The 12,171-nt window shown below is 44.4% G+C and overlaps 1 protein-coding gene across 2 annotated transcripts; it reads left to right on the top strand.

The window, feature by feature from the left end:
• The first annotated feature begins 223 nt into the window (after positions 1-223).
• Positions 224-7,045, top strand: CHST4 (carbohydrate sulfotransferase 4). Of its 2 annotated transcripts, none has more exons than XM_043899011.1 (2): positions 224-425; positions 5,390-7,045. In XM_043899011.1, exon 2 carries the CDS (start codon positions 5,428-5,430, stop codon positions 6,382-6,384), a length of 957 nt encoding a protein of 318 aa, XP_043754946.1. In that variant the 5' UTR covers positions 224-425; positions 5,390-5,427; the 3' UTR covers positions 6,385-7,045. The 2 variants fall into 2 exon arrangements, with proteins under 2 accessions (XP_043754946.1, XP_043754945.1); XM_043899010.1 differs by having other exon boundaries at positions 5,208-7,045.
• Positions 7,046-12,171: the final 5,126 nt, after the last annotated feature.

The raw sequence follows: 12,171 nt of genomic DNA, 5'->3' as shown, positions 1-12,171 counted from the left end.
CTCAAGTACTTCTGGAGTCCCCTTCCTTTCTCCACTTCACCTTAAGAGAGTTAACCTTTCCGCCGCCTTCAAGGAATTTAGCATCCAGCATCACCTTCCAGTTGTGGGAGAGAATACTTCCTCCTTTGCTTCTCCAGGCCCGGCCCATTCAAGCAGCATCTCCCCACCCCTCGAGTCTCTTAGAGTTAAAGCTGCTGGGATCACACCTCCCTGGCAGCCAGTGCGTTCTTAACCCTGTCTTGGAAGGTGGGTGATTTCGGGCCAGAGGAAGAAGACAGTGAAATGTGCTCTGAGTAGGGATGGTTATGCAAGATTCGAGGAGGAGAAGGAAGCTGAGAGAGGAGCTGGTGAGTCAGAGGAAAAAAGCTGCACAACTTGGCTGGCAGAGCCTTCAGAGTGGTGGAGAAGCCCAAGCCGTTAACAAGGTAAGGAGAAAATTTCCCGTGTACACCTCCAGAGCAGGGCCATTATTCCTAGGTCCTTGGAGTGGAGTTTCAGATAACATGGGGCAACTAAGCTGGGCATTTCTTTGTGAATGGCAGATAGGAGGTGTTGGAGAGGGGCTGGATCAGAATCACCTGGATAATCTTCCCCAAAAGCACAGGTTGCCTGCCAGCAGCTCTCCTAACCCCACCCACCCCCATCCCTAAGAAAGAGCCTAGAAAGTGAGTGGGGCTATTCTGATGTATACTTTACAGCTGGTTCGTCTTACTTATTCCGATGCTGGCTTCTGTGTTTCCTGTAGCTTCTCCTCTGCTCAGGTGCTGGGAAGTGAGGACCAAAGGTGCTAATAGCTACAGATTTTCTCTAGCTCAGCTGAGATTTAGTGTGATAACTGAATTCTCAGATCTGGAACACAAAATATCCAGGTCTAATCAGGCGGGGCTGTTTTTATCACTGAGAATTAAAGTTCACTTATTCGGAAATATGGAGGTGTGGCTCATCACTGTTCTACGTGATGTATTTAATTGGACTGTTGTCATTACTGTGGCTAGAAGGGCTTTCAAAGTTGTGGAGCTCCATTCCAATGTAAAATAAGATTAAATTATGAGGCCAGTGAGTTAGCCAAGGTAGGAGAGACTTCTGTCTTGTAAGGCTGCGGACGAGTCTGGAACTTCTAACTGGAAGTAAAATACCTTTTTAAAAAAAAAAAAATTATATATTTTGGGTCTTCTGGCTACTCACTAGTTGTGGTGCTTAGGCTTCTCACTGTGGTGGCTTCTCTTGTGGCAGAGCACAGACTCTAGCAGCACGGGCTTCAGCAGTTGCGGCACAGGGGCTCATCAGTCACGGCTCATGGGCTCTAGAGCACAGGTTCGGTAGTTGCAGCACCCTGGCTTAGTTGCTCTAATGCCTATGGGATCTTCCCAGATCAGGGGATCCAACCCGCGTCTCCTGCATTGGCGGGTGGATTCTTTACCACTGGGCCATCAAGGAAGCCCCATGTGGACTGTTTTTAAAGTCTTTATTGAATGTGTTACAACACTGCTTCTGTGTTATGTTTTGGTTTTCTGGCCACAAGGCATATTGGATCTTAGCTGCCCGAACAGGGATCGAACCTGATCCCCTGCCTAGGAAGGCAAAGTCTTTACCACAGGACTGCCAAGGAAGTCCCAATATAGTGTTTATTTTTTCTTTTATTTATTTATTTTTGGTTGCACAGGGTCTTTGTTGCTGCACTTGGGCTATCTCTACTTGCGTGAGTGGGGGCTACTCTTTGTTGTGGTACTCAGGCTTCCTCATTGCGGTGGCTTCTTTTGACGCAAAGCACAGGCTCTGGGCATGCTGGCTTCAATAGTTGAGGCACACAGGCTTGGTTGCTCTGCAGCATGTGGAATCTTCCCAGATCAGGGGTCAAACCCATGTCCTGTGAACTGGCAGGCTGATTCTCATCCACTGCACCACCAGGAAAGACTCCAATATGTTTTTAAATTACGTTTTTTGGAAGGAGATGATAGGTTGTGCTGAGTGTTTTTTTTCCTTCTATTTTCTTCTCTTACTAACAAACCCAGGGAAGTTTTGTGAGTAGTCTATTGCCCTTCGACGGGGCTTTAATTTCTTATTAATAAATATTTTTTTAATGATGCTCGTGGTTTTTACCCCCTTAGTTCTAAGTAATACATGCTCTGTACAGAACCTATTTTTTTGGAGTTAGGTTCATTGTGCCATATTGCTTCTAAACTAAGGTTCTGACTTAATATCTTGCTGCATGCAGTTGAGATAGTATTGGTTTTGTGCTCAATATTCAATAAAATCATCTAAATTTTAGTAACTAATATGCGTTCGATCCCTGGGCCAGGAAGATCCTCTGGAGGAGGAAATGACAACCCACTCCAGTGTCCTTGCCTGGAGAATCCCATGGACAGTGGAGCCTGGCAGGCTACAGTCCATGGGGGCGCAAAGAGTGGACATGACTGAAGTGACTCAGCATGTGTGCACACATGCCACTTCTCACGCTCATTTATTTAGTTATTTGTTCAACAAGTATTTAATGAGCCCTAATCAGCTGTGTGTTTTATGTGCCAGTAAACAAGATAAGACACAGCATTTACCTTTAAGTAATAGCAGCCCAGTGAGAGATATTCATCCTCCCCTGTACTACAGGTGCTTCCCCTGTGGCTCAGCTGGTAAAGAATCTGCCTGCAATGCGGGAGACCTGGGTTCAATCCCTAGGTTAGGAAGATCCCCTGGAGGAGGAAAAGGCTACTCACTCCAGTATTCTGGCCTAGAGAATTCCATGGACTCTATAGTCCATGGGGTCGCAAAGAGTCGGACATGACTGAGCAACTTTCACTTCACTTAACTGTGCTACAGAGAAAGAGAGAGATGGATGGGAATGGAAAGTTCGGGAGAAAACTAAATCTTGGGAGGAAATAAGATACCTTTCAGGGAGAAAGCTGAGAGGTGGGTAGAATCTTGAGGAAAGAGTGGTTGTCTTGCAAATGTCTCAGAGCTTGTAAACAATGGGACAGGGGCTTCCCTGGTGGCTCAGTGGTAAAGAATCCACCTGCCAATGCAGAAGACACAGGGTTCCATCCCTGGTCTGGGAAGATCCCACTTGCTGCGGAGCAACTAAGTCCATGTGCCAAAACTACTAAGCCAGTGCTTTAAAATCCGGGAGCCACAACTACAGAAGCCCATCAGCCCTCGAGCCCATGCTCCACAACAAGAGAAGCCACCACAATAAGAAACCTGTGCACCACAATTAGAGAGTAGCCTCTACTCACTGCAACTAGAGAAAAGCCCTTGCAGCAACGAAGACCCAGCACAGCCAAAGATAAATTAAATTACTAACAATAAATCACAGGGTAAGTTGGAAGAACTGGAAGTAAAATCCAGAACCTAAGGTGTCAGAAAGGGAAGGGAGTGACAGGAGATCTAAGATCGAATTATGTAGGGCCCCCAAACATGAGAAATGGGGATTTAATCCTATATGTGTCAGAAAGCTATTGAAGGACTTTAAGAGAGGGAGCGACAGGCTTGTGCTTTAAAAAGATAGATTTTGGTAGCAGTGAATGAGGTGGAGAGCTGAGGGAGAGAACTGAGAGACAGAAGTGAGAGGTTACTTACTATAAAAGCCAGGCTAGAGATGAGCAGACTCAGGATTAGATAACAGGGAGGGCAGGGTTCAAGCATGCATCAAATAGCCAGAAAACAACACTCAGGAAGGTGCACTAGGGACCTCTCATACATGCTTCCCAACCTCAAGGAGGGTCTACAGTGGAGGTTAGTGTAGGACAGCCGGGGAGGGGTGATGGTTAGATGAGAGGAGATTGCCATGAAAAGCCTTCAGTTTCCTGTTCTTTCTGGGCCGCCTCTACACTGATTCCAGTGACTGCAGAGATGATCTTTCCCTGAGACACACCTTCAAGGGTCTCTGGCTGAGCTCATCAGCCCCATTATGGGTTGCTTAGATCCAGGTTGTATCCAGATCCCAGTGACAAGAGATGGGATTCACTTTACAAAAGCATACTTTCCTGCTGGCCAGGGAAATTGCTCATGGAAAGAAAAAACAGAGAAAGAAAGTGAGAGGGTTCCCTTGGCAGTCCCTGAAAACTGTGGCCAATTAAAGCCTGAGGACAACTGGAGACGAGTCTGAAGGCCAGGCTCCTGCTCTGGGTAAGAACGGGCATGAGGTCAGGAGCCACAGGCAGGCAAGGAGTGCTCAGAGCATGTAGCCCACTCTGGACCCTGAGCTGGCCCGAAGCCACATGGGGGCAGGAGGTGGACTTTTGAAAGGTCCATGTTACCAGTCTCTAGGAAATGTTAGCTTTTTCCTGAGCTGATTATAGGCCCTGCCTATAAAATTCTAGCCTTATATTTCTACACAGGTCAAGTTCTTTCCTTTCTCTTTCACTCCATTAATTCCTATCTTTGTTCCAAACTTTTCCTCATACTCATATTGTCTTTGGGAGAAGGTCACTTCCTCAATGCTTGGCTCAATTCTTGAGTCATTATCAAACATGGCTTAGTTTCTAATCATTTCCTCTTGGGCTCAAGTTCAAAAGAACTAGGTCCTGTTCTTCTTAGCTGGTCCTGTTCTAACCTTCAGGGCCAAGACAGGAATTACTATTCATTGACATGTTCCTGGCATATAACAATGTGCTTTTTTTGGCACCTGGGAGAGATGATCCTCACTGGATCTGTTGGCACATGTGGAGGAAATGCATTGTTGTCATGAATGGAAGAGAAAGATTTCTGGGCCACTGCCACTTAACGTTTGGTTGAGGTCATCACACACTTCCCAGAAGGTTCAGGGGACTTCCAAGGGAAGCCCATGGGCTGGCAAAGCATGTTCTACCTCTTCAGGAAGCAAGCCATAAACTCCAAGAGTCATATCTGTGGCTGTCCAATTCCTCCTCTAAAATCTGCTCCCTAAAATCTCTGGAGCTCTAGACACAGACAATGGCTTATAACCAGTATGAAGCCTAACTGGACAACAGATACCAAAGGTACACATACCCATACTCGCTGACTTGGCAATTCTGCTTCTTGGGAGTTAGCTTACATGCTTGGATAATGATGTGTGAACATAAAGGTCATTACTGAAAGCTCTGAAATGGCCAAAGACTGGAAACAACCCCAAGCTCACCAATAAGGACACTGGTTAAATACTGATAAATTGTGGTACATCTGTACAATACAATTCTATGTTGTGATAGCCTAAAATACCACTCTGTTTGTTCTTCCATGGTCTATCACTTCAGCATGATACCGCTCAAAAGAATGAAGCTCCTGCTGTTCCTGGCTTCCCAGATGGCCATTTTCATTCTGTTCATCCTTGTGTACTCCCACGACGACAACTCCCTGCAGGTGAAGGAGGAACCCAAGCCCCCTCACGTGCATGTGCTGGTCCTATCTTCATGGCGCTCTGGCTCCTCTTTTGTAGGGCAGCTTTTTGGACAGCACCCAGATGTCTTCTACCTGATGGAGCCCGCCTGGCATGTGTGGATGACCTTCACACAAAGCACAGCCCAGAGGCTGCATATGGCTGTGCGGGACCTCATTCGGGCTGTCTTTCTGTGTGACATGAGCGTCTTTGATGCCTACATGAATCCTGGCCCCCGGAAACAGTCCAGCCTATTCCAGTGGGACGGCAGCCGGGCCCTGTGTTCCCCACCGGCCTGCAACCTCTTCCCGCGAGATAAGATCATACCCCAGGCCCACTGCAGGATTCTGTGCCACCAGCAGCCCTTCGAGGTGGTGGAGGAGGCCTGCCGCAGCTACAGCCACGTGGTGCTCAAGGAGGTGCGCTTCTTCAACCTGCAGGTGCTCTACCCGCTGCTGAGAGACCCTTCCCTCAACCTGCACATTGTGCACCTGGTCCGGGACCCCCGCGCAGTGTTCCGGTCCCGAGAACACACCACGAATGAACTTAAGATTGACAGCCACATTGTGATGGGGCAGCATTGGCAGAAACTCAAGAAGGAGGATCAACCTTACTATGCAATGCAAGTCATCTGCCAAAGCCAGCTGGAGATCTTCAAAGCCGTGCAGTCCTTGCCCAAAGCCCTAAGGCAGCGCTACCTGCTCGTGCGCTATGAGGACTTGGTCCGGGACCCCCTGGCCCAAACTGCCCGAATGTATGAATACGTAGGGCTGAAATTCTTGCCCCGGCTCCAGACTTGGGTACATAATATCACTCGAGGCAAGGGCATGGGTAAGCACGCCTTCCACACAAATGCCAGGAATGCCCTCAATGTCTCTCAGGCCTGGCGCTGGTCCCTGCCTTATCAAAAGGTTTTTCGACTTCAGAAAGTCTGCAGGAATACCATGAACCTGCTGGGCTACCACCTTGTCACATCAGACCAAGAGCAGAAAAACCTGTCACTGGATCTTCTGTCTACCTGGAGCCCCTACGAGCTGGTCTACCAAGAGGATTAAGGAGGCTCCTTCTCCACCCAGCACCAGCTTCAGTCACGTTAACTGAAGGCTGTTTCTGAGCTTTGACAGTATGTGTCAGTGTATGCGTGAGAATGGGTTTGCCCACACGTGTTCAAGTCGAGAGATCTTTGTGTCTCTGCTCATTTCTAGAAAAGAGACTTGTGAATCTTATGTGAGAAGCACATACCAACCAACAAAACAGAAGTGATGCCTTTCTTCTCTTTTTGGGCTTCCTACCTGTGTATACCTCAGAGATTCTGTGACCTGGGTCCTACGTGGTACAAGCAATATCACTGGAGGAAATCCATAAACTCCTCTGTCCACATCTTGCCCAATGGGAAAGGAGAGAAACAGGAAAAAATAGGAAAATGGGTCTTCTGCCAAAGAGCCCACCAACAGGTTCAAGAGGCATGTGAACACTGAGACCTCAGAGCTCCCAGTGGATTCAAAAAGAGAGCAGAGATAAGGGTTGGACGCTTACCTGTGAGACTGGCCATAACAACTGTCAATTATCACAAATATGGAAGAAAATCTCTGCACAACAGAGCAAGCTTTTAAGTTCATGGGGTGGCTGGACCCAATTTGGACATCAGTTCCCCTCAGTGTTTTCCTATTTTAAGCTGTGAAATTGCCATCTGTTAACACTAAAATTTCAAAATAAGATTCTGTTTGGAGTGTACCTTTTTATGCTTTCTAATTAGTTAGTAGTAAATATTTGTTCTTATGGGATCTTAACTAACAGCTTAATCATCTTTATATATTTCTTTTACTGGAATATTTTACTTTTTAAATTAAGAAAAATTTTTTTTACTGAAATATAGTTGATTTACAATGTTGTATTAATTTCAGGTGTATAGCACAGTGATTAGGTTTTTTATATATATATATTCTCATATTTATAGATTCTTTATAAATACTTTTGCTATTATCTATCACCCACACATAAAACAAAATTGTTAAGACAATGTTTGGTTCAGACGATGGACTAAGTATAACTTGGTCAATACTGATCTATACACTGCCCTCTCAAGAATTTGTAGAAAGTAGACAACCACAGCTAAGCCCACTCGAATGTGAGATGTAAGCTGTAATAATACAGGATGCATCACTCTAGGTTCTAGAGTTCTTTTAGTCTCGTACCTCAGCCAGAGGACCTCAGTTATAACATAATTGGTGCCATTCAGCTCTTCCTGGTCACCTCCCCTAACAAGAAAGGTTGTTTCCTTCAGTCTTTGCAGGATTCCCCACATCTAGTTGTGTATCAAAATCCTTGTTAAAGATGTGTTTTGTCACGTCCGACTTCAGATCTGCTGAAGAGGCTGGGATTCTGTATGTTTATCACATGACTCTGTAGCTCTTCCACAGCCAGTCTGACAGTGGTACCCCCTGCCCTGGGCAGCAGCACTCTTTGCCTTCTTGCCCCAAGACAGATGACTTCTCCAGTGCCTGCCAAGTATCTAAGCACTTACTCATGACACAGGTGCTATCCTCAGGTTGGAAGGAATAGGAAGAAGGTCCCTGTGTATCTGAAACTCTGTGTCTGAGTCCTGACTCTATAAACATTTCTCTTTGTTCACAGCTGAGAGGTACAATCACTTCACCGTTCCTTTTGTTCCCACATCCACTTTTGGCATGCTCCTCACTTCATGAAGCTCCCTCCACGTCAGATGGGAATTTTCCCACTCCATTTTGCTCCTGGGCTGTGCCACCCCTGAGGTGCTTGAGTGGATACCTTTGCCATCTGGGTCTTTGAAGTTAATTTATATGGGTTTTAAATGAGTGAATTTATTCTAATATCTAAACCCATGCCACCCTAGACCCTCCTCAAGAGCCTAGAATCTCTCAGGCATGTGCTTCTTGCCACTACAAACCTTTCAAAACTATAAAAAATTTCCCCAACATTGAAAATAAGGCCGCTGCAGTAGGTGATGGTGGAAACAGAGTGAAGACGGTCAGTCAGAGGAAGAGATAGTGATAGACTTGACCATCTCTGATTTTCCCTCTGAAATTCCAGCCTCTACACTGTCTTAAAGTTAGCAACTTCCTTACGAACCATCTCTATGGAATGCCAGAGTACAGAGCAGCTTGCTTTTCCATCTCCAAGAGTCACCCCATCTCCAGGAGAGAGTGAAATCTCAGGATCTTATTTAAAATTAAGATCTACTTTAAAATAGTTTTAAGTTTCCTATATTCCAAGTCCTGATGTCAGATGAAGTCCATCTTCTTGAAGGACAGTCTTATACATGACCCTATATAGCAGAGGTCCCCAACCTCCAGGCCACAGACTGGTACATCCTATCAGATCAGCAGTAGCATTTGGTTAGAAATAAAGAGCACAATAAATGTAATGCACTTGACTCATCCCAAAACCATGCACCCCCACCCCAGTCCATGAAACTCTTCCATGAAATTGGTGCCAAAATCCCTGGTGCCAAAAAGGTTGAGGACCACTGCTATACTGGAGCCATTGGTGGATGTTTAGATTTAAACAAGTTAAAATTAAAATGAAATTCAGTTCCTCAGTTGCATTAGCCACGTTTCAAGTATTTAATAGCAACGTGTGGCTAATGGCTACTGTACTGGACAGCATAGATATAGGTCATTTCCATCACTGTAAAAGTTCTATCAGATATCTCTGGTCTAAATTAATTTATATTTGTTTGCAGTATCATATTCTTAACCTCAAACCACAACCCCCCAAAAAAGTTTGGAGAATATAATATTGTAATGGCATTCTTATGTAAGAATGTGTAGTATAAAATCACACTATATTACCTCTAAAACTGTGACCCAGTGCTGAGCAATATTTAGAGAGCAATGGAATGTTTCCTACTGAAGTGTTCAGGAAGCTGGCACTGGAGTTCAGGGGCGCCAGGGGCAGTACAGTCAATTATGAGACATGGGGAATTTGGGAAGCTGAGAACCCATGATGAGTACAGAGGACTGTGTTCTGCAGAAGAGCTTTATTACTCTGGAGGCATCTGTTCCAGCCCTCCACCCCCGCTAAACAGGGAGGCATTTGTTTGCTTGCCAAGCCTATTTGAGCTGCACAGGATCCAAGGATGAGTTTGAACACATATGACATTTGAATTTGATTTAAATTTCTTAGGGCTAGTAATCAGGCTTGGGGAATGAGCTATTTCATGTCTAGAGAAACATAATGGCCTGAAATGCCTAATTGCAGGAAAGCAATTGATGATTTTTATAAAACAGCCATACTGGGCAAGTGCCCTAAGCCCACCACTTTGGGGAGAGAAGGGAGCCCCAAAATTTTGAATATGTGTTTGGAGGGTGAGAAAAGGTTAGCTTGGAAACAAAGTGGTGTTGACTGTGGCTTCATTTTCTATATAATGAGAGCAATTGCTAAGTTTTTAAATTACTTTTAATTAAAATTATATTCTTTTCAGCTTATGAATAGTAGGTATAGGGAGAAATGAGAAGGTAGAATCAGATTTTTGTGCAAAATCTGTCACTGAATAGTATGTAACATCTTTCTTAAAAGAATAGCTTATAATTGTTCTATGTAAATATAAAGCAAAACATAAGTTATTTTCTCTGAGTATGCATATTGTAATGACTCTATTGGATTACTTTCACAGACCAGCAAAGCAAAATTAAAAACAAACATATGTAAGTGACATAGGCCACTAGTATACGTCTGGTCAGTACTAGTGGGGGATCCCCAATTCCCTGGCATTTCTATTGAGGGCTGGGCCCCTCTCCTGCATAAATGTTCCTGTTCATTCAGAGAAAGATTATTTGTTAAAGGCAGTACTGAGGAAAAAGTAAGGACAGATAATCAAAGCAAGGATATTGGATATAGGATTAAGTTAAAGGATTTCTTCATTCATCTCATACATTTGATGGCATGCCAAGGAATGTTCAAGGTGCTGTGGATATAGCAGCAAACACCATAGGCAAAGCCCCTCCTTTCAAAATAGACCAAAAGCTTCTATTTTGGTCTGTTGGGGAGTGGAGGAATAAACAATAAATAAATGTCAGATGGTGATAAGTACTGTGGGGAAGAATAAAGCTGGGTAAGTGTTTGGGAGATGAGGGAGAGTAATGTTTTAAAAGAGGGCAATAAGGAATATCTTTACTGAGAAAATGATATTTGAGCAGAAGCATTTTTGGAGCAGAGATCTGGGACAAAGTGCCCCAGTAAATGCCAATGTCAATATGGACAGGACCCATCAAGGTCCAGTGAGAACTTGTTATATGCTTGGTAGTATGCTGAGTATTGCGGAGGTTAAAGAAGTACAGATGTTACAGAAAGAACAGTATGACCAAGAGGTTATGTGCTCATAAACATGTGGGCCCTAGAACTGGGTTGTCTGGGTGACTTAGCTGTTACCAGTTGGGTGACCTCAGCAAGTCTCTCAACCTCTCATGTCTCAGCTCCCTTAACTGTAGGGTGGGTATAATAATAGCAGTACCGACTCCTTGGAGTTGCCAGGGTAGCTAATGAGTTGATATACAGAACCTGCTTAGAAAGCATCTGGTGCTCATTACTGCTAGCTGTGAATATCTTGGTAACTGGTCTCAGCTCTCAAAGACTGTCTTCCATCATTTCTGGTAACATCCTTATTAAGGTGAAGTTTAACAGCAGATCACAAACCCTTTATTTAAGGCATTTCTGATCATGATACCATTAGGAAATTTATAATTTTCTGACATTCTAGTTTCTCAATATCAGTAGCTCTCAACCAGAGGTGACTGCCCCACAAGGGACATGTGGCAATGTTCAAAGACATATCTGGTTGTCACACTTTGCAGAGGGGACATTTCTGGCACCTAGTGGGGAAGGGCCTGGAATGCTGCTAAACCTACAATGACCAGAAAAGCCCTCCCTTAACTAATACATGAAGGACAAAGAGCTGAAGATTCAAATAAATTTCTCTTACGTCTTCATTCAATTACATTTAGCCTCACTCAAATGGGACACCAGCAGGCCAAGTGTTATAACTGCAGTGATGTTATAACCTGGTCTCCTTTGAGACCCACTCAAGTTATCTCAAAGGGAGAAGTGGTAGACACATCATAACAACAAGAATAGCACCACAGAAGTCTGACATGAGGAAGTGACCGCAGCCAGGCTCCCCAAGACCAGCCAATCATTCACCAGCCAATCTATGCCTTAACTGATCTTTGCTCATGTCCACCCTAATTCAGTTAACTGTGGCTTGAAGAGAGGGTTTAAAGGCGCAAAACAAGGTCACATAGGGCCTTGGGCAAGACGGGCAGACGAATGAAGCCAGATGCAGACTCTGTGCTAGACAAATTAATTGTCTAATGTGTCTGGGAACAGAAGAAACACTGACAGTTGTCAAAAACTTGAATAGGCACCATGGAATTTAAACCACAAAATCTCACCACCATCACCACCCCCAACCAACAAGCCTTCTGAGATTTTTTTTCCCTAATTGCCACCCGCACCAAGAAATGTTAATACCACTAACACATGGCATGTCTGTTTTTTTATGGTGGCCCTTTGGAGGGTCCCAAGTTCCATAATGTTTACTCATTTTTCTGCCTCCCCTAAACCGCTTTTTACACCCATGGTAATTTTGACCTTCACTGAGAATGCATGCTTTAGACCACTGTCCCCAATATTTTTTAAGCTCCATTCCATATAGCTCCTCTCTTTTTTTCCTCATCATATCTTTTCATTTGTCATCTCCCCAAACTATGCTCCTTGTGCTCACCAATGATAGCTGTTCCTTGCTCAATAATGACCAAATGTGGTTTTGAAAAATAACACATATGAGAACAATTTGTAAACTGTAA

This window comes from Cervus elaphus, chromosome 4, assembly GCF_910594005.1.
Source record: "Cervus elaphus chromosome 4, mCerEla1.1, whole genome shotgun sequence".
NCBI classification, from domain to species: domain Eukaryota; kingdom Metazoa; phylum Chordata; class Mammalia; order Artiodactyla; family Cervidae; genus Cervus; species Cervus elaphus.
Note: the sequence above shows the minus strand (reverse complement) of the source record. Positions and strands in the feature narration are given on the sequence as shown.

Bases quoted from the DNA above. Each gene is read 5' to 3' on its own strand.
- CHST4 (XM_043899010.1), top strand. From the start codon at position 5,209: ATGATACCGCTCAAAAGAATGAAGCTCCTGCTGTTCCTGGCTTCCCAG.